This window comes from Bidens hawaiensis, unplaced genomic scaffold (genome assembly GCF_021521415.1).
Source record: "Bidens hawaiensis isolate Kalapana, Puna unplaced genomic scaffold, B.hawaiensis_p1.1 tig00009443_1, whole genome shotgun sequence".
Classification (NCBI taxonomy): Eukaryota; Viridiplantae; Streptophyta; class Magnoliopsida; order Asterales; family Asteraceae; genus Bidens; species Bidens hawaiensis.
Window position 1 is genome coordinate 811,958 of NW_027491698.1, and position 23,643 is coordinate 835,600.

General features: G+C 37.7%; 1 protein-coding gene and 1 long non-coding RNA gene across 3 annotated transcripts; one reads left to right on the plus strand and one right to left on the minus strand.

Annotated features, from left to right (window-relative positions):
• Positions 1–13,408: 13,408 nt before the first annotated feature.
• LOC143532321 (uncharacterized) lies at positions 13,409–17,083 on the plus strand. Of its 2 annotated transcripts, none has more exons than XM_077027406.1 (10): positions 13,409–13,700; positions 14,941–15,108; positions 15,269–15,449; positions 15,522–15,578; positions 15,665–15,735; positions 15,961–16,039; positions 16,129–16,188; positions 16,296–16,396; positions 16,476–16,536; positions 16,632–17,083. In XM_077027406.1, the coding sequence occupies exons 1-10, from the start codon at positions 13,477–13,479 to the stop codon at positions 17,016–17,018; spliced, it is 1,389 nt and encodes a 462-aa protein (XP_076883521.1). In that variant the 5' UTR covers positions 13,409–13,476; the 3' UTR covers positions 17,019–17,083. The 2 variants fall into 2 exon arrangements, with proteins under 2 accessions (XP_076883521.1, XP_076883522.1); XM_077027407.1 differs by having other exon boundaries at positions 13,583–13,675.
• Positions 17,084–18,617: 1,534 nt separating this feature from the next.
• On the minus strand, positions 18,618–20,516 carry LOC143532323 (uncharacterized). The gene is made up of 3 exons (XR_013135155.1): positions 20,471–20,516; positions 18,876–19,082; positions 18,618–18,740 (listed from the first exon to the last, which is right to left on the minus strand). It is a non-coding gene; the product is annotated as an uncharacterized LOC143532323 (long non-coding RNA).
• Positions 20,517–23,643: the final 3,127 nt, after the last annotated feature.

The window sequence follows — 23,643 nt, forward strand, 5'->3', positions numbered from 1 at the left end:
GGGGTAGCTATAGGTTTTGCATGCAAGAGCTCGGCTCGATTAAGGATATCGGTAGCATACTTTGATTGAGTAAGAAATATCCCGGAATCGGTGTAAGCCACTTCAAGGCCAAGAAAGTAACTGAGATCCCCCAAGTCTTTGGTTGCAAACTCGTCATTGAGCCGGGAGGCAAACCGTGTAATATGAGATTCATCGTTGCCAGTGAGAATAAGGTTGTCTACATATACCAAAAGATACATAACCCGACCATTGTGTTGATAAATAAATAGAGACGTGTCTGCTCTACTACAAGTGAACCCGTATGAAACCAGAAACGAGCTGAGTCGTTGAAACCAAGCTCGTGGAGCCTGTTTGAGACCATAAAGGGCTTTGGATAATCTGCAAACATGATTCGGGAATTTTGGATCAATGAATCCCGGCGGCTGCTCCATGAAAACAATTTCATTTAAATTTCCATTTAGGAAAGCATTTTTAACGTCAAGTTGGTGCAACCTCCACCCATTTAAAACAGCAAGAGATAATACAATACGAACAGTGGAGGCCTTGACAACGGGGCTAAAAGTGTGAGAAAAATCGAGTCCCGGTACCTGAGTAAAGCCTTGAGCGACAAGGCGAGCTTTGTATCGTTCAATAGAGCCATCCGCACGATACTTGACACGATATACCCATTTTGATCCAACCACATTGGTGGATTCAGGACGTGGAACAAGTGTCCAGGTGTGATTCCGATGCAAGGCAACAAGTTCTTCGTTCATGGCGTGTAGCCATTGTGGGTCTTTAAGTGCTGTTTTGATACCCCGAGGTTCGGTTATGGCAGCCAATGCAACATGAAGTGGGTGATCTGAGAGTGATGCAAAATCCGCAAAATGTTTCGGTTTAAAAATACCCGATTTGGAGCGAGTATTCATGGGATGACCGGAGGTACAGGTAGGGGCTGGGTTGGGTTGTGTCGAGGGGGCTTGGTTAGGTGGCTCACATGCAACTCCGGCTGGAGGTGGAAGTGGATTAGGAGAGTGGACTGGTTGTGGTGAAATGGGCTGAGGGTTTTGAGGAGGAGCTTGTGGGCTGAGGTGGTTAGTGTGGGCCGAAGGTGGGGAAATGGGCTGAGGTGGTTCTGATGAGGGGTCGCATAGATGACAAGGCCCAGGTGTAGTATTAGGATTAGTGAATTGTGGGTTTGTTGAGTTTTTGATGGTATTTGGTGACACAGGGGGTTCGGCCGAGGGTACTGTAGGAGGGGAATGTATTTGGAATTCATCTAGAAAGGTGGTAATTTCTTTTTGGGATATTACATTTGCATCAGACACTCCAGTGAACGAGAAAACTTCTTCATTAAATCTTGCATGCCTTGTAATATAAATACGAGACGATGATGGATCGAGACACCTATAGCCTTTATATTGTGAGCTATAGCCGATGAAAATACACGGTAAACTTCTTGGAGCGAGCTTGTGCTTAGAATAGTCTCGTAAGTATGGGAAAACTTGGCACCCAAACACCGGAAAGTTGTCATATCGCGGCGTTTGATCAAATAATACTTGGAACGCGGATTTGTTATCCAACAACGGGGTGGGTAGTCTGTTTATAATATATGTGGCCGATTGAAAAACCTCTACCCAAAACTGAGCCGGAACATGTGCATTGAAAAGCATGGCTAGACCCGTTTCCACAATATGCCGATGTTTCCTTTCCGCACGCCCATTTTGTTGAGGCGTGTAAGGACATGAAAACCGATGAAAGGTGCCATTGTCTTCAAAGATTTTACGGACCGTGTGATTGGTGAACTCAGTGCCACCATCACTTTGGAAGACTTTAATCTTTCGTCCGCATTGTGTTTGAACAAGCTTTATAAATGTTGGAAGAATGACATAGAAACATGTTTTGGTTTTCAAAGGATAGAACCACGTAAACCTGGAGAAATCGTCAATAAAGACAACATAATATAAATAGCCATCACGTGACCCAACCGGGGATGGACCCCACAAATCACAGTGAACAAGATCCAAAGGATGCAATGAACGATTTAAATTAACATCAAATGAAAGTCTTTGGCTTTTAGCCATTTGACAAGAAACACAAATACTAGGTTTGGGCAAAATAGAAGTAACAGATAACACCCCCAGTTTATTCAAAATTGAAATGGAATCAAAACAAACGTGACCCAGTCGTGCATGCCAAATTTCAAAAGAAGCACGATTAACACTTGTAGCAACCAAGGCTTGAGGCGTCTCTTTCAACACATACAAGCCATTTTCACACACCCCTTTAGCTAGTGTTCTTTTTGTCACCCGATCCTGAATGTAAAAGAAAGGTTGAGACAAGATGACATCAACCGGATAATCAGAAGTTAGTTTACTAACTGACAACAACTTCTTTGTCAAATTCGGAATGACCAAAACGTCTTGCAATTTAATTTTATTTGATAGAATGGAAGTATCCGTGTGGGTTATAGGTAGAGACCATTTCCAAATTGAACACCGTGATTACCATGATAAGGAACGGAGTGGTGAAGAGAATCGAAGTCCGGGGTTATGTGAGCTGTTGCTCCAGAGTCGACATTCCAGTCAGGGCTGTTGTTGTTCACGTGGCATTGTGCGTGAAAGGCTTTCGCCAAATCTTCATCAGAGGGCGAGTGTTTCTTGGCATATTTGTAAAGTTATGGACAGGCTGTGGCATAGTGACCTGGGGTACGGCATATTTGACATTTTGGTGGTCTTTTATCAAAGGGACGACCACGGTTGTTAGAAGAATTTCCCCCACGGTCGTTGTAAGAGCCCCGCGATTGATTGTTTCAATTGTATCGGCCACGTGAACCACCCTCACGGGATTGTTGTGCAGCAAAGGCCACGGGCTGAGTTGGGCCGCTGCTGCCATGTATGGTCTGCAAAAAAATCTCGTGACTTTCCGCTTGGGTAACTAAATCACGGAACAACGGGGGCGGCTTGATTGCTCTAATAGAGACCGAAAAATTTTCAAATGAGGGACCAAGCCCACAAAGGTACCAATGCAATTTATCCATCTCCTTAACTGGTTCACCAATGGCTGCAAGCTGATCACATATATCTTTGAATTTTCGGCTGAACTCGGAGACGGAGGAAGCACCCTTGGTTAATTGACGAAGGGTATCGCGGAGGGAGTACATACGCTCCACTGATGAATTGCTAAATGCAGATTCTAATGCCAACCAAATATTTCGAGCAACCGAAATACTAAGAACCTCAGACGCGACTTCTTCGGTCAGTGAGGCATTGAGAATAATGACTGCCTTTCTATCCTGAGTCATCCAGGGAGCCAAATCTGGATTTGGAATAATTTTATTATCAACCGTAGTTGTTGGTAGGGGCTGAGAAACCGACCCGTCAATGTGGTGAAGCAGGTCTTGGAAGGCGAAGATGGGAAGCATATGATTCTTCCAAACTAGGTAATTGGTTGGGGTGAGTTTTAGAGTGACAAGATGGAGAAGAGTACTCATGGAGAGTGACTCCGAATTTGTGGAGGAGGAGGCTGAATCGGCCATGAGAGGTGAGGGAGGACGATGAAGATGGAAGCAGAGGGAAGAGAGGACCGATGGTTAGGCTGATACCATGTAAAGTAAACAACCTCAATAATTAGAGGGATTGCATTGATCTCAATATATAATAGGTTACAACAATCACTCCTAAGATCAAGGAGGATCAACTAATTACAAGAAAATATAGTCCTACCATTTATATGTGTAACTAACAATAGATTCCTATTTTACGTTTATATCGCGTAATACAAAATTGAACAACAATAATTGGTTAAGGAACGATGGAATTGATCAAAAAATGATAGAATTGACATCATTCATCGATAGAGCTATCGATTGTAGAGCAACAAATCGAAAACAAAATTTTGCCGGGTTGTTTTATCCACAAGAAATAATGTAAATTAGTTTTGACCAGTTTTAATAACTTTAGTTTTAAGATTAGATAAGAGCATTCTCATACGAGTCTTTATCTTCATCTATTAAATTTAACTGAAAAATATATATTTTTTCTCTAAACTTCTTCTATTTTCAAAAGCCCACACGTTCGGCTCTCTATATTTAGAGCCTATTAATCATATACATTTGTTTTATTGTTTTTGTTTTCATCGATTTTATACATTCATAAAATGTTATTAAATTGATGAATTGTCACACTTTGAATATATAGACTCACTATTGTTTACGTAAAACAAAAATTATTATTGAGATTTTAATATCAAAAAGTACATATACTTCTTTATATTATACTCTATACTAGTGATTTACCCGCGCGTGCGGTAAAATCGGTCGTTAAAACCTGAGTGTTGCTGCGGCTAGTCAACGCGAATTTAGTAGGTATTATCTACATTCATTAAGGTACTATAACTAAAAACAAAGTGAAAACAAAAAAATAAATATAAATATTGAAGCGGGCTAATGGGGTAGCGTCGGTTGGTCCCGGACGACAGCGACAAGTCAACAAGAATTGAGTCGATATTACCTACGTTCATTACGGTATTGGAACTAAAACAAAATGAAAAAAAAAACAAAATAAATTTGAGTTTGGCCAATGGGTGACGTCAGTCACTCCAAAATGTTGAGGCAGTGACTCTACGATACTTGTATAACATATTATAAACTTTTTGTTAATATATTTAATACAATGTTTATTCGGCCGGTAAATCCAGACGTTGGTAAAACCGGGGCGCTTATAAGGCCCCGTTACCGGTAGCCCTACTTTCGTGTTGGATTTACTCATAAACGCAGTTCTAAATATCAGAGTTAATTAAAACATTTGCGGAACATTAAAAACATTCAAACCATTACATTTCATAACCATAATTCTTGTCTTATCGAGCATTCATAGTCATTTAAAAACAAAACATAGTCTTTTAAAATAAAACATCATAGCAAAATCTTCAGATGCCAGCTTCGTCCAACTCTGCCATGTGTCCTCCTCAAGCTACCTGCCTCATTCTACTCACCTGCGTGCATACTAAAAGTCAGCTACGCTGAGTGAGTTCTAGTTAATCACATAATCATACAATACCTTCTTACATTTCATACTTAACCTCTTAACTTCCTTTCATACACACATAAGTGCATATACTTTCATTCTTACCTTCATACTTTCTTTACATACATAATCATACGTTTTAAAGAGCCTTTCGCCCTATAACCTCACAGATATTATAAGGGTCTGGTCCCTAACATCACAGATATTATAAGGGTCTGGTCCCTAACATCACAGATATTATTAGGGTCTGGTCCCTAACATCACAGATATTATTAGGGTCTGGTCCCTAACATCACAGATATTATTAGTGTCTGGTCCCTAACATCACATATATTATTAGGGTCTGGTCCCTAACATCACATATATTATTAGGGTCTGGTCCCTCTTCGTTACCATACAACCATGCCTTTCCTTCGTTTATTAACTTTATCGCATTCATACATATAATCAAATACATTATACTTACCTTATGCGTAACACTACAACCTGACAGTACGTGCAATATCCCAAGATCGTTCACGTACTAACAAGCAATAGCTCATACATTTCACATCATTCATATAAGGCATACACTATCACTTAGGATAAGTGAATTAACAAACATATCGAGTATGCACACAGCCCCGAAAACATAACACAGAAGTGGGGCTAGAAACTCACCTCAATGCGGTTGCGTTCACCGTTTACGGTTATTCCCTTCTTGAGCTGTGCACGACTAACTGTATAATAATTACAGTATTAAGTACCGCTCTAGTCATCTCATTGCTACTTAATTAGTTTTACACTTCTAAGCTGTTTTACTTCATTAAATCATTACCTGGTTAGTTAATCGTTACTCATTTACCTTTAAAGGTATCTTTCATAAATTGCCAAACTCCAAGGGCTGTTATGTAATTATATAATTCTTTTCTAAGTCCAGGGACCATTCTGTCTTTATATTAAACTCCTAGTTCGTTACTTTGCCCTTAACGAATTGGGTAAAGAATCACCCTCTGATTCGCTAAGCTCCCATAATGAACTAGCTAACGAATCACCCTCTGATTCGCTAAGCTCTCATAACGAACTAGCTAACGAATCACCCTCTGATTCGCTAAGCTCCCATAACGAACTAGCAAACGAATCACCCTCTGATTCGCTAAGCTCCCATAACGAACTAGCTAACGAATCACCCTCTGATTCGCTAAGCTCCCATAACGAACTAGCTAACGAATCACCCTCTGATTCGCTAAGCTCCCATAACGAATTAGCTAACGAATCACCCTCTGATTCGCTAAGCTCCCATAACAAACTAGCTAAAGAATCACCCATAACGAATCACCAATAGTTCTTATCCAGACTTTGACTCAAGGGTCAAAGTCAAAATCGTCAAGAACAGCAAATAGTCAACAGATCTTAGATCGGCAATTAAACCTTCGTTTCTTAACCAAATATCACGATTTTGGTATCAACGGAATTGTCTGACCAGCGCCTACAAACCCCAACCATCAAATCGGCTTAACATCGATGTTTAAGGGGTGCGATTTAGGCATATAGGTTACAGGTTTACTTAGGTTTACAATTAACCCATCAAATGTTAACCAATTTCCATAAGATTTGTTGTTTTGGATTCGTTTATAACAAACTAACACAGATCTATGATTTCCTTAATCAAACCGAACCTATATGAACGATTTCTAAATATAAACGTACCTTAGACGAGTCGGTATTCAAACACGAGCTGGTCTTTGATGTTGTTTTGGTTCGTCACAACGATCTAGCACCAACAATCTTGGGTTTCGACTTCGGATCTTGGTTCGGGTTATAGGATGGTGTGTGTTTTTTCCAAGGTGTAAGCTATGATGTAGAGAATGGATATAAATGGAAAGGTTTAGGGTTTAAGGGGTATTTATACTCCCTTAAGCCCATGGACCTAAGGCCCATTCCATTCCTTATTTTCCATCTTCTAAAGTCCAAGCCCACCTTCTATTAGTTTATTTATTTAAACCGACACACGACACTTTATAGAATGAACGAAATTTATTTTATTAATTCTTATCAAAAGCAGGATGTTACAAGTCTTCCCTCCTTAAAGAGGTTTCGTCCCCGAAACCTAACTATTACATAAACAAATTCGGGTAAAACTTGCACATCTCCTCCTCAGCTTCCCAAGTAGCATCTGAACCTTTGCGATGCTTCCATATCACTTTCACTAAAGGTATAACCTTGTGACGAAGCTGCTTCTCCTTGCGGTCAACTATCTCGATCGGTTGCTCAATGTAGTTCAACTGTTCATCTACCTCAATGTCCATTAATGGCACGTGGGACGTGTCATCAGCTAGACATTTTCTCAAATGAGAAACATGGAAGGTTGAATGAATTCCTTCTAACTCTTCTGGCAAGTCTAGTTTATAAGCCACTTCGCCTACACGATCTATAATTTTAAACGGTCCAATGTACCTTGGACTCAACTTCCCCCTCTTTCTAAAACGGATAATTCCTTTCCAAGGCGAGACCTTAAGCATCACATTGTCATCAATGTTAAACTCAATCGGTCGTCGCCACTTATCCGCATACGACTTCTGTCTGTCTTGAGCGGCTTTCATTCTTGCTTTGATCTGATCGAACCTTGAAGACGTTTCTTGAACCACTTCTAGGCTTCCCATTTCCTTCTGACCAATCTCACCCCAACACACCGGGGTTCTACATTGTCTACCGTAAAGCATCTCAAACGGTGGCATACCAATACTTGAATGGTAGCTGTTGTTATAGGAGAACTCTGCTAGATGCAGATGATCATCCCAACTTCCTCCAAAGTCTAAAACACATGCACGTAGCATATCCTCAAGGGTTTGGATCGTCCTTTCAAACTGTCCATCGGTTTGAGGATGATACGCCGTACTGATGTTCAATCTTGTTCCCATAGCTTCATGGAATTTCTTCCAGAACCTCGAAGTAAACCGTGTATCTCTATCAGACACGATCGATAACGGTACTCCATGCTTGGTTACAACTTCTTTAATGAACAAGCTTGCTAACGTTTCTGATGAGATGGCCTCTCGTATGGGCAGAAAGTGAGCACTCTTGGTCAAACGGTCCACAATCACCCAGATAGTATCATGATGCTTAGTTGTACGAGGTAGCTTAGTTATGAATTCCATGGTGATGTGTTCCCATTTCCACTCAGGTATCTCTAGCGGTTGCATCTTCCCATAAGGCTTTTGATGTTCGGCTTTGACTTGTAAGCAAGTTAAGCACTTACTAACATAATCCACTACATCATTCTTCATCCCAGGCCACCAGTAGTCTCTTTTCAAATCTTGATACATCTTTGTAGCTCCTGGATGAATCGAATATCTTGACTTATGAGACTCATCTAAGATTCGACTTCTAAGATCACCATGGCGTGGGATCCACATACGGTCGAACCTAGTCTTAACTCCATGAGTGTTTTCCATCAACTCATCTTGCTGGCCATAAATCCTTTCTTTCTTTACTAACCCTTCATCTACTAACACCTCTGACTGCACCTTGATAATTTCTTCAAAAAGACTTGGGTTCATGATCAACTGGTATGACTTAACTGTTGCAAGGAATTCCTCATTCTTACGACTTAACGCGTCAGCGACTACATTAGCTTTACCGGGATAGTACTTAATGTCACAGTCATAATCCTTAATCAACTCCAACCATCTTTTCTGCCTCATGTTCAATTCTTTCTGCTCGAAGAAGTACTTTAAACTCTTATGATCTGTATAGATAGTACACTTAGTACCGTACAGATAATGCCTCCATATCTTAAGAGCATGCACTACAGCTGCTAACTCTAAATCATGCGTCGGATAAGTACTCTCGTGGACTTTCAACTGTCTAGACGCGTAAGCTATCACCTTTCCTCTCTACATCAACACGCAACCTAGCCCTTGATGCGAGGCATCGGCACAAACAACTAAATCCTCGTCACCATCGGGTAGAGCAAGGATTGGAGCTTGCGTGAGTCTCTTCTTTAATTCCTCAAAGGCTTCTTCTTGAAACTTTCCCTAACTGAATACTACCGACTTTCGGGTCATACCGGTCAATGGTGCGGCTATCTTGGAGAAACCCTCGATGAATCTCCTATAGTAGCCAGCTAACCCTAAGAAGCTTCGTATATCAGTCGGATTCTGTGGAGTCTTCCAATTCGTTATTGCCTCAATCTTAGTTGGGTCAACGGTAATCCCTTCAGGATTAATCACGTGACCAAGAAATTGCATTTCTCGCAACCAGAACGCGCATTTCGAAAACTTAGCATACAACTTCTCTTTCTTCAGAGTTTCCAATACTTCTCTCAGATGCTCGGCATGGTCAGACTCGCGCTTTGAATAAATCAATATATCATCAATGAAGACGATAACCGACTTATCCAACATCGGCCGACACACCCTATTCATCATGTCCATAAATGCTGCAGGAGCATTTGTTAGACCGAATGACATTACGAGGAACTCGTAGTGTCCATACCGAGTTCGTAACGCTGTCTTAGGGATGTCTGCCTCCTTCACTTTCAGCTGATGATAGCCTGATCTGAGATCTATTCGTGAGAACCAACTTGAACCTTGCAGTTGGTCAAACAGATCATCAATCCTTGGCAAAGGATATCTATTCTTTACCGTAAGCTTATTCAACTCACGATAGTCTATGCACATTCTCATACTTCCATCCTTCTTCTTCACTAACAACACTGGTGCGCCCCACGGGGAAACACTTGGTCTTATGAAACCTTTGTCGAGGAGTTCTTGCAGTTTGGACATCAATTCTTTCATTTCGGGTGGTGCTAGACGGTAAGGTGCTTTCGCGACGGGTTGGGCGCCCGGTACTAAGTCTATCTGGAATTCTATCTCTCGCTCCGGTGGCAACCCCGGAAGATCCTCTGGGAATACTTCTGGGTAGTCGCGCACGATGGTAACATCTTTCATTTCTTTCATCTCGACCGTAGCATTGACAACATACGCCAGGTAGGCACAACACCCTCGCCTTAGCAAACCCTCGGCTTTTATCATCGAAATAACATTAAGCCCAGAACTTTCCTTATCACCATAAACCGTCACCGCACTACCATCCAAGGACTTTAACCTTATTATCCTACTCCTACACACTATCTGAGCTTCGTTCTCAGACAACCAATCCATCCCCAAAACCACATCGAACCCTCCTAAGGTCATAACATACAAAGTAACAGGGAACTCATGTCCCTCCAATTCTATCTTACAGTCCTTAACCATTTTCATTATTTTAACCGAAGTGTCACTAGCGGTTTCTACCATAAGAGTTTCAGACACTCGGCAACATTTCATTTTAGCTATTTTACTAAATGGTGTGGCTACGAAACTTTTGTTTGCGCCCGAATCAAACAATACTGGAGCGGAAATACCGTTTACTAGAAACGTACCTGTGACGACATCGGGAATCTGCTTGGCTTGCTCTTGGGTCAACATGTAGGCCCTAGTCCTCGGCCTTGCTTGATCAGCATCTTTCTTCCCACTACCTCCAGCCTCACCATCGGTGCACTCTCTCGCCATGTGGCCTGTCTTGCCACATTTGTAACATGCTGGCTTCGCACTGCACTCATTGGCATAATGCCCTACCTTGCCACACTTATAACACACATTAGACCCCATCCGGCATTCTCCACCGTGAGTCTTTCCACTTTGCTACAAACCTCAGAACTCCTACTCCACTTACACTCGCCACCATGCATCTTTCCGCAGGTCTTACACGATCTCTTCTCCCACACTTTCTGCTTCTCATCTTTGGAGTTTCATAACTGAGTACCGGGTCGCTTAACAGGAGCAACCCACTTCTTATCTTTCTTTTCTTCTTCCACCACTGCGTCATCCGCAGCCAGGTCTGCATAAACCACCTCTGCGAGCTCGACAGCAGAGTCAGAGGTAGCAGGTTTACTCGTCCTGACTAGCACGCAGACTTTATGTGGCAATCCCCTCACATAACATTTGATTCTCTTGGCCTTAGTGTTAACCATATCGGGTACCAACCTAGACATTCGATTGAACTCGGTGGTGTACTCACGATGTGTCATTGTCCCAGCTTTCAAGTTCAGAAACTTCATCTCCGCCCTCTCAACCTCGGCGTCAGCACAGAACTTCTTCATCACTAACTCCTTCAGATCCTCCCACTTCATCGCTTTGATCTCTTCACGGGTCTTCCTCTGCTCCACACTCTCCCACCAATACAAAGCCTCATCCTCGAATGATTGAGTAGCATAACCTACCGCTTGGTCGGGACGGCACTCGCTAATGCGGATAATTTTATCCATGGCGGTTATCCATTTAAGAGTAGTGATTGCGTCTCCTAAACCAGTCAGCTTAGGCGGGTCACAACTTTTGAAGGACTTATAGTTGCAACCGCCTCAGCCCCTCTTCCTATCATCAACTTTCACAGACCGTACCTCACTTGAATCACCCTTTTCCCTCTCATCATCTTTCCTACCATTACCACCTGCCCCTTCAGCAGTTCTTTCACGGCTTCCAGCAGACCCTCCAGGAGTTATATTCTTCACAGCAGTAGCTACGGTTTGAACAATAGCTGCTTGAATCACGGGATCCAGTTGGACTCCTTCGTTGTTCTCCGGGTTTCTTCCAACTGTGCTTCCTTCAACTTCGGTGTTGGAAGCTGTCTCTACCGAAGGTCGTTGGGCACGACGAGGCCTGCCGCGTCTTCGCCCTCCCGCTTCCACATCTCCTCCTGTACCAGCCATCGTATTCTAAAAAAAGGGAAAACACAAACGTCATCACTTAAGGAACTATTTAGTACAAGGATAGTAAGGCTAACAGGTAATAACAGTGGCCAATTGTGATTAGCTGATCACGTTACTTTCCGTGTCCTATACACTTCCCCCTATGAGTCTATTTGTGCTGGTTCTATTCTAAACAGTTAATCAATCAAATAATCCTATCCCTAACATTCACATATCCTTTATTTAGCAATCAAGCTAACATTAACATACATATTTATCCATACACTTTACCGTTACTTAACCAAAGATCAACAACAAATAGTCAACAGATCTTAGATCCGCAATTAAACCTTCGTTTCTTAACCAAATATCACGATTTTGGTATCAACGGAATCGTCTGACCAGCGCCTACAAACCCCAACCATCAAATCGGCCTAACATCGATGTTTAAGGGGTGCGATTTAGGCATATAGGTTACGGGTTTACTTAGGTTTACAATTAACCCATCAAATGTTAACCAATTTCCATAAGATTTGTTGTTTTGGATTCGTTTATAACAAACTAACACAGATCTATGATTTCCTTAATCAAACCGAACCTATATGAATGATTTCTAAATATAAACGTACCTTAGACGAGTCGGTATTCGAACACGAGTTGGTCTTTGATGTTGTTTTGGTTCGTCACAACGATCTAGCACCAACAATCTTGGGTTTCGACTTCGGATCTTGGTTCGGGTTATAGGATGGTTTGTGTGTTTTCCAAGGTGTAGGCTATGGTGTAGAGAATGGATAAAAATGGAAAGGTTTAGGGTTTAAGGGGTATTTATACTCCCTTAAGCCCATGGACCTAAGGCCCATTCCATTCCTTATTTTCCATCTTCTAAAGTCTATGCCCACCTTCTATTAATTTATTTATTTAAACCGACACACGACACTTTATAGAATGAACGAAATTTATTTTATTAATTCTTATCAAAAGCAGGATGTTACATCGCTAGTAAAAATCTGAGCGTTCCGGTATTGGGTCAACACAAATTTTGTCGATTTCGTTTACATTTGTTATGGTACTAGAACTAAAATAAAGTTCGGTATAACCCAGGTGTGGGTAAACCCGAGCGTTGTCGATACTGAACGTTGAGCGGTGTCATTAAAACCCGAACATGATCATCAGTCCCAGACGTTGTGTTGGTGAGTCGACGCAAATTCAGTAAAACAAAATTTTTGTTACAAATTTGAAAAAAGAAAAGACAAACATTTAATCAATAAAACAAAAATGGTAAATAAAAAAAAGTTGTTGGACCATTGAGGTGGTGCCACCAACCTTCGATTTTGGCTGGATTTGACCATTGACCGATTAATCTAAAATTAATCAGTGAAGTGAGGACTAGAGATTAATTGAAGATTAATCGACGCCTAATCTGGATTTTTACAACACTGATTAGTAGAGATGTTTAAAAAGTTTGTGGATCACAACTTGCTTGAAAACAGCTCGACTTGAAAATAGCTTGATTCTAAAAATTTTCTTTAGAGTAGAAATAGATGGCTAAGTGTGCTACGTGTGTGGCCGTTAAAAAAAATACATATAAAAAAAAGAAAAAACAAAATACATGGGGCCGTGAGTTTCTTGTGGGCTTTGAATATTGATAACTGGGCTTTAAGTTTAAGCAACGAAACGAACACAGCACAGTGTTTGAAGTTGAAGACCGAAAAACCGCCATTAAACCCTAGCAGTCGGAGTAAAGTCATCGGCGTACGGAAAATGGAAGACGACGAACCTCTTAACACTACGGAAGATACTAACAACAACAATAATAATAATAACAATAATAATAATAATAACAATAATAATAATAATAATAATAATAATAATAATAATAAAGAAGCCTTGGAAACCGAAGTTGCTCCGGCTCTCATCTCCGACCACCCTGCTCACCACTCCGTCGCTGTCGCCGTTGGATGTGACCTCCGTGTGTTCGATCTCCGGTAACTTTTTTAATCAGTTGATATCAATTTCTGTTATTAGTTAAGGTTTCAGCATCTCAATGAAGGAGAGTATGTGAGGTGATATGATAAAACATAAACAAAAATTGACACTTTGTTTTTTTTTTTTTTTTTTTTTTTTGTAAAAATCAACTTTCGGTTCGGTTTTGGTTTTGCATAGATAGAAACAGAAATAACTGAACTTAACAGAATTTTATAAATTTTCATTTTTTTTTATTTTAAGTAATTTATTGGAATTTAATAAACATGTAATTTAAATATATTAGCCTAAATGTGTAATAATCAATTGATTATAAATTAGGAAAAAGATTTAGCCTATAAATTTTTTTTTGAGCCAAAATTTTGTTTTCATCTCAAAATTTTCAAGCTCAAATGACAAACTCGAAAAGCCGAAACTGAACAATTTTAAAAATTCAATAACCAAAATTTCGTTTTAGCCCACAACCGACCCAAGCCATACAGTTAAATTGTGCAATCCCCTAGTAAATCTGAAGTCATCTAGTTCTACAGGGATGGCAATGGGCCGGGTATTGGTAATCACATGCCCATACCCATATGTAAAACAGTGTCCCATACCCGCCCCATTACCTGTCATATATCGGGTATACTTGTTAGTTGTTAGTTTGTTAAAAAATTAGTCAGTATTTTCAAGTACATTTTTTTAACATTATAAATCTATTATACCTTTTATTCGTATAGCAACTATATAATATGAGACGCTATATATTTATAAGCGTTACAATAAATAAATAATATCGTTATAATTTTTATATATTATTATATATATATACTTTACAACCTACAAAATATAAAGATTATCAATAACTAAATATTTTGTTAAGAAAACATTTTTTTTTATCTATGAACCTATTAAAATGAAGTATTAATAGACAATGGTTAAAGCCTTAAAGGAAAACAAAAAAAAAACTAAAAAATTTTTGGGGATATGTTTTGGGTAAATGAGTGTGTGTTTTCGTGTAATCGGACCGGATATCATCTAATTCCCATACCTGGCCCTTGCCCGTCGGGTTTCGGGTATACCCGCCTCATTTGCTTCAGGTTTTGGGTATACCCATCGGGCTCCGGCTTTTTTGCCATCCCTAAGTTCTACAAGTTTAGTATCAACCATTCAGTGAAAATGATACTTTTGCACTTGATATGTTTATATAACCAAAAATTAATCTACTTTCTGGATTTGAAAATCTTTTTAATTTGTTTACAGGCAAGGCGGTCCAGTAACCTTATGGGCGGAGTCAAATGAGGTTTTTAATCATAAGGAGTCTATCAGAGCAATCCGATATGGCGCAAAGGGTAAAATCCTTGTGTCGGCTGGAGACGATAAAGTAGTTAAGATTTGGGCTACAGATTCATGGCGGTGCTTGTATTCTGTGTAAGTATATGCCACTTTAGTATGGATAAAAAATGTGTGCATTGTTCATTTTGATATTATCCAATCACCTCTATGTTGACCGTTGTATGCTCGATTGCTAGTCATGCTGTTATCTTTTAACTTGTTTTTCATTTTTATTGATTAACTTTAATCTTAAAAGGCCAACCGAAAAGAAAGTGAGTGCAGTTGCCATAAGTGACAATGGCCAATTTGTTTGCTATGCTGATAAATTTGGAACTGTTTGGGTTGTTGAGTTGGACGAGTTTGTTGAAAATCAAGCATTAGTCCAGAAGAAGGGATCGCCACTTCTTTCCCACTACTGTAGTATCATTACTAGTCTGGTAAGTGGTTGATCTTGATTGTGTAGAACGCATGAACTATTTAAAAATACTAACAGAAATATCATTTTGCAGGAGTTTTCACCAGATGGGCGGTTCATCATTACTGCTGACCGTGATTTCAAAATTCGTGTAACTTATCATAACCTTGTTCTCATTTTATAGCCAGTAAAATTACACATGTTTTAAATGTGCTTCTCTTCTTTTCTATATCACAGGTCTCTGTGTTCCCGAAGAAACCTTTAAATGGAGCTCATGAAATACAAAGTTATTGCCTTGGCCATATGGAGTGAGTTTCTTGAAATCACATATTTTATGCTTTTAGTAATACAGAAGAATACCCTTTATAGATTAAAATTAAACATAGCTAAAAAGCTTTATAGTTTTAGTTCAATGAGAGTTCACATTAAATCAGACATGTTTTAAAAGTGTTGGTCTCCTGCTCTAATGATTAAATTGAGTTTGTTATTATTATGCTGTCAACTTTACACCAGTTGTGTTGCATCTATGGCAGATTTGTGTCGTGTTTAGCTTTTGTTTACAATCAGGATTGTCCACACGGGTATTTAGTCTCTGGAAGTGGCGATGCAACAGTAAGAAATATTATAACGTTAATTTTTTAATAGCTTTGATTGATATATTTTAATCCCTGCCTGATAACTTTGACACTCTTGTGCTTTAGGTTCGTTTGTGGGATTATGCATCTGGGTTGCTTCTTCATACATGTGATGTTGGATCACAGGTTTCTCATTTTCCTGTCAATTTAACAGTTTTGAGTAATATAACAGCAGTTACTTCCAGACTTCTGATTTTATACATGATTTGTAAAATTATATTGGTTGATTACAGGTAGCAAATCAAGAAGCTAATGGGGCAGAAAGCAATCATTATGCAGTTACAGATCTGTGTACCACATCTGATGGTTCATCAATCTGTGTAGCTGTTCAAAGGTAAAGTCTTGTGATCTTCAGTTATTTCTTTGTTCTATGATGTGCTTGAACACTCTAATGTTGTAATTTTAAAATGCAGCGTTCCAGGAATATTGTTGTTGAGTTCTGATCTTTCTGCTAAAACTCTTTCTGTTATAAGGGTAAGTAACTGCAACTTTGAATATCGAAGAGTGACATATATTTTAAGGAATTATGTATAACACGTATTTTAAAACTTTTGGCCTTGAATTTGCAGGTGGTGTCTATTATTGAAGAAGACTTTATACCTACAAGTTTAGGGACTTCATTAACATCTGATTTTCTATGGATGGTGATGGGTGTTTCTAACTTACCCGGTTTTAATGCTTCATCATTGGCTCGGGTGCGTTTAATCACAGGTTTAACAAAACACAATTCAGAATCTGGTGACAGTCCTAACTTATTGGAAGATAAGCAAGTCCCATGTGGAGAACAACTGTTGCAACATCTGCAGGGAAGCTTGTCTATTGACAAGGATGTTTTCTCAGCAGCTGCAGAAGCTGTGAAAACATCGATGCGTAATTTGTTGATTAAGAAACAGTATTCGTCAGAGAGACGGGAGTTTAGAAAACGAGGCCGAAACGATAAGAAGGGCAAAAGATAACCTTTCTCTCTATAAGAAAGTTTTGAATTCATATGCAGGCCTTTCTATAGTCTTCCTTGTATTAATGATTGAATTTTTAAGCTTATATTTTTTATTTCTCTAACTGTATGATCATGTATGTGACTTTGTTTTAAGTTATAATGATAGACTATGATTAAAGCATCAAATAAATCGTGAACATGGTTTGAGATATACGTAAGAAAGTATATGTGACAACTTATATCAGAGCATGATTATGGTTTTCGTATTAGTTGATTGATTATAAATGGTAATTAATCAAACTTTTTATATTTGTAAATTGGTATTATAAATAGTTATTCCAATGAAATTTTATTTTATTAAAAAGTAGTTTTTACATCAATATAGAAGGCGTTTGGGAATTTAAAAATAAACCTGATTCTAATAGAGTAATAGCACATCATTCTTTTAAAACCAACCAATATAAAAAATGAATTAATGATGTTTACTTGGCTTCTTTCATGTAAAACCAAAAATAAACTTGTCTATCTAGTGCAAAAGCAGAGCATTGTTCTATGTAGTTATGATCTAACTGCAGTACAACAGAAACCATCCACAAAGATAGAGCAAAACAAGATACGAACCCTCCCCAAAGCACTGCGTCATTGGCAGCTACGAACTATGAAATCCTTGGCATGCCTTCAACCCAATAGCCTACTTCCTGAAGAAACACCATGCAACATTTAAAAAAGATTCAATATATGCTACATAACACTAAAATCAAGCATTTACTAAATTACATAACTTTAAAATTGTATAATATATCTAGCCAATTTTCCACAGAATTAAAATTAAAACCATAAAACTAGTCACACTTTTGACGGTACATTAGACATGCAACTAGCATCACATTTCCAGTAAACTATGTGCATAGTTCAAAAGTAGCATTTTGTTCGATAATCATTAATCAACAGCCATACTTATGCAACCATATGAAAGTTTTGTACTGTGATGTGAGACAAAGAACACCTAGACTCAAGTAAGTATGCACTTACACGTAGCCTAGTGATACAAGAACTGCTATAACAAGCTTTTTGCATTAACTTATTGTGGTTTTACTTATGGAAGATCAAATATATGAGATTTTCTCAGGCTTATACCAAATTAATGTCTACACCACAAAAACATACGGATGACGGATCAAAAAGAGATGCAAGAGAACTTATACAGAATCGTAGAGACTGGCTTATTGACAAGTATTCAATGGAGAGTCAAAGTCAAGGGTCATAGTCAAAGGCTTGATTTGGGGAGTTAAGGTCAAGGGGTTAAATAATGGGGAAGTTTCCAACACTTATTTAGAATAAATGGGCCTATGGTCATATCTTTAGGGTAGTCTTGTTTTAATTTGACTATCAAGTTATGTTTGTATTGGAGAATGCCCCTCTTGAATCGGGCCAACAATGGTACTTTTTCAATGAAATCATTCGTTGATTTTCCGGTATCTAACACTTATCCTAGATGGCGCTTTTCAAATACTAGTATGATGCTGAAAATACAATTTCAACATAAAAAAAACTAGGTTACCAAGTTAGAAAGTTTTCCTCAAAAGTCAAACAAATATATAATTACCATAATCATAAGAGATCAGAGACCCAAACCTGGGAATGAGATCATGCATGCTTAAACATTTTCATGCTAAGCCAATAAAAGTATACAGAAACCACAAGCACAGGGAGTGTCAAAGGCACCAAGAAGCAATAATACCTGTTGCAGCGAATAATAGCAGAATCAGATACACATTTTTGAAGATATTAGTAACGTAAGGCCTTCGTTCTACCACATTTACCTAAAGGTGTATAATGAAATACAATTTGAAGTTTCAACTTTGAACATTAATACCTATCATTTTGTATTGCAAAGATAATTGCATTATCAGAAGGAGAAAGCAGCTTTGATATAACTGCAGTATAGAGGAAACCACCCAAGAGAGTAAAGCCAAATATTATGAAGAATCCTCCCCAATAAACTCTCTCATTGGCAGTTATGAATTGCGAAATCATTGGCATGCCTGAATAACTGAGACTACATCTGCCAACAGTCTACTACCTGAAGAAACACCAAACAACATTGAAAATGATTCGATATAGGTTACAATTTACTATAATCAAGCAAACTTTTCAGCTGCTTCTTTTATGTAACTACCACATCAGTTTCAAGATAGATGAAATGTTTAGCTTTACCCAAATTTTAATCTAAATTTTCCATTTGACCTCTTAACCAAATACAAAATAGTGAATTTGATGAACAAAAGTCCCTATTTTCTCACTGAGGAATATTCAATAAACAATAAACATTTTCAGTAAACTGTGTGCATAGTCAAAAGAAGCATTTTATTTTGGGACGGATGGAATATAAACTTATGCCAACAACCATATTTCAATAGTTAAGCAATAGGAAGAAAAATTATATTATGATGTGGCATACGAAAATATACTCGACTGCTACTAGTCAACTCAAAAGTGATGATGCACTTACATGTAGCCTAAAGAGTCGTGGTGACTCAACTATTAATAATATAAGAAGCTTTTTGCATCACTATATTATGGATTTACTTCAAGTACGTGAAGAAAGTTAAAAATATAGAAACTGTGATTTCTCAAGCTATGAATGTCCTTACCGCATAAATATACGGATTACGGTATATAACTTAGTGAAAATTCAATGAACAAATATTTAAAATCCACATTCAGTCAAGTGAAAAATCTACTTAATGAGCATTATGAAACAATCACATAAAAATTAATATGACACTAGTCTACATACATACAACACTATATATACAGGGCCGGCTCAACGTCCTTGGAGGCCTAAAACTAGATAAAATGTTGAGGCCTTTTATTTTATTTTCTTTATGCGTATAACGCTAGAGTATACAAGAATTATAGAATATGGATGATATGTCGTGATAATGGATATGAAGCAATCATCCTAAGCTTGTGGCTTATCATTGATTTACTAATTCTAAAAGAACTCTACTTCCAAATCTCATAACACATAACTCTTATTGAAGATTGAGGCCCTATAAATCTGGAGGCCTAAAGTCATTGCTTCATTTAGCTTACCCACGAGACGGCCCTGTATATATAGTACTATTTCTTTGAGTTTAAGTTAGGGTTTAAGCAAGGATAAATATAGATTAAGGTATAGGCAACAAACCATAACTTATAGCTACAATTTCATTTCAACACTTGCATATTACAGCTTTTAAGTCAAGTTTCAACTCAACTCAAAATAAATAAATATATAATTAGTCACATTTATGCCTCAACTCGATCAAAATTAGGCAAACCAGAACACTGTACAACTACGGATGCATAAATTACATGTTATTGTAGACGAACAAGCTCTGCAACAATAGTGAGTGAAACCTTTAATAATTGATTTTTGCAAACCTAATTGAATAGAATAAGTAGAATTAATGAATAATACAATACCTGATTAAAGGAAAGGAAGGAGAACTCACTCACAGGAGGTTTGGTGACCAAGATAGAAGAAGGTGATTGGCGATGCCTGATGGATGTCCGTTGGGCTTTACGGCCCAAAATAATGGGCCTGTTAGAGAGTTTCTAAATATTATGTGTGTGGGTAGAGGTCCACAAATTGGTTAACCTGTTGATTTGATAACCGGTTTTATTTTTTTTCGAGAAATAACCGGTTAGAGCGGTTTTTTGGGTAGGACAGTAGCCGGTCGGTTAGAGAATCGATTTTGATCGGTTAACCGGTTAATAACCGGAAAAGGCTGGATTTTTAATAAAATGATAATTAAAAACCGGTTAAGCGATTTATAACCGGTTTTGAAATCAATAATACAAACCGGCGGTTAAGATCGGTTAGTAACCGGTTAGGATTGGACCGATTAATAACCGGTTACAAAATCGGTTAGAAACTGGTTTATGTGTGCACTTGTGTGGGTTTACTAATTACTAGTTTTAAGGCTAAATTACAAATTGTGTCCATTGTATTTAGAGGTAAAATTGTAATTTGCACTCATGTAGTCAACATCAAAATACAGGATGTCATCCATATTTTATTTTCTGACAAACCGTGCCCTGACGATTGCACAATGGGACACTTTGTCAAGTTGGCAGGCAGTTTAATTCAAATGAAAAAGCCATTATACACCGGACACCACCAGAATTCCCAAACTTGATGTGCTTTGCTGTTCAAAAGGGGGTTGCGGCACAGCTTGTTGCCCGTTTACCTGCCACTTTATTGTAATCGTTTTATAGTAAATTATATAAAACTTCGATTTTCGTTAAGATTCTCATCCAAACCTATAAACTCGTTTCCACATATTAGTCGTTAAACCAATTTTTTTTCTTTGAATCCCTCAACCCCAAGAATAAAATATAGTTCTTTTAGGTTTTGTGTTTTCCTTCCAAACAACCAATCATGAACTCTTTCGGATTCAAGATCTCCAATCATCTTTTCTTTTTTCTTGTTTAATCGCAAAAGAAGGACGAAAGAAACCACCACCACACCACTACTATCGTCAAATTTCTTCATCTTTATAAAATAAAATAGTTATTTTCTACTCACGCAGTCTTATTAGTTCTCAAAAAATCGTCATAAGCATAACATTTACATCAAATTCTAATTTAAACAATTAATTGAAACCCTAGGAGGGTACATATCCATTGATATGTGCATATATAATTTAATTATCTTTTAAGACATATATATAGAGACAGGATATATTGCTTAACAAATTCAATAGTTTTGTAACAAACTCAATACTTCACCTGGATTATCATAAATTCGACCAAAATAAAAAAGGTAAGAGAGGTTTATTGTCAAGTTTCAGAGAAATCATGAAAGTATTTATAAATTTTATCTAACAATTTGTAAAATAAAATTATCAGTCCCTATTTTTTGTAGCTTATTAGTCGACACCCATTCAATCTTTTTAATTCAAAAACTTCATTCTCTACATCCAATACCTAGCACCCATAATCATTTTGATTCAAGCTTCAAGTTAATATGACATATAATGATATGATCCTCCTTTAATCTATCGTCACCAATGATTCATTTAACTTCAACAATTGATTTTTAATCAAAAGTTTAGTAGATGTTCATGTTGTAATCTAAATTAATTTTTTTGTGAAATAAGACATACAATTATATAAAATTGTTTTACAATTTGCAAAGTTTGCACAACTCATTTGATAAATAATCGACCGAACCGGCTCTATCACAGAACCAATTAGCAAGAATCGACTTTACCGGTTTACTATAATAATGTATGGTTCCTATTCTACTTTTATACTTGTAGCCATTTTTTGTTCCGGTTCTAATTCCGACTCAGTTCTCGCGGTTCCAAATGTTGCACACTGCCCTCAAGCCCGACCTAGACCCCATGCAGGGTTCGGCCGGTGTCTAGGACACGTTTCCGGCCAAATGATCCTCCGGTGAAAAGAATATTAAAGTGAAAGGAAAAGATTAAAGTTTTTATAGCATAGAGAATTGTCTGGTTTATTTAGAAAGATGAAGAAGATGAACTTAATAAAATAAATTATATAAACTAGGCCTAGAGAGCTATTGACATTTGACAGGTCATTGTTTGATTCAATCCAAATCTCAAAGTAGTCATATTATTATTTTTATACTTTTAAACTTTTAAAAGTTTTTTTTTCTTACTTTGAAGTATACACTTGTTTTTATTAATTTATGATTATTTGTTTTAATTAGATAATTTTCTAGTAAAAGTTTTGGTTTAAGTATCATATAATTGAATAGGAATTTGGATTTTGATGATTTAATTTATTGGTGTTAAGTGCTAAATTATTAAACAAGTTATTATTTTATAATTGTAAGGCTTATTTTTCATATTTGTTTTGTGCATTTAAAATCTCGGAGTCGGCCCTGACTACGCTAGATATGATCTATGGAGAAAGTTAATTGCGTCATATGTGATTTAGGAAAAGTACGAAAAGTCAACGACTATGTTATGAATTATATGGAAACTATTTAAAAAATACTTTTGACAAATGTTAAGGAATGCCCATTTACCAATCTTGATTTAAAAAATAAAAACAAGAAAAGGGCTTTTAAAAGTCAAGTGGCAAAATAAAAACTATATATTTATTTATTAGTATTAGGATAAAATATAACGTGTAGAAACTTGCCTGAACGTTCCCCATGCTGACTTTGTTTGTTTCCACCATTGAACTTTGAATTTAAAATTTGGATGCCCAAACCCTCTGTTTCCACATCTCTTTCGATCACCACATACGATTAATAGCTCCTTCCGATCGTCATCACTCAGGTAACATAACACGATAACTAACTTTTATCGTTTATGTTAATTCGTTTAAATGGTAGTATTGTTTTCATACTTGCCTGTTTCTGATTGATGATGTTATTTTTATTATATGAAGTTGATGGTATTTTCTTAATGCTATGTTCGTTCTATTATTTGTTGTAATACTAATTAGTTACCGAACTGTCCTTTGACCTGTATGCAAGGTCACAAGGATGGACTCTTGGAGTGCAAGAAAAGTTTAACTAAAGCCTTAAAAGGGTTATAGATAATCATTAAGTTATGGTATAATCAGTGGTGAAGTTTGGACTGAGGCACCGGGGGGCCGAGCTCAAAATGCATACA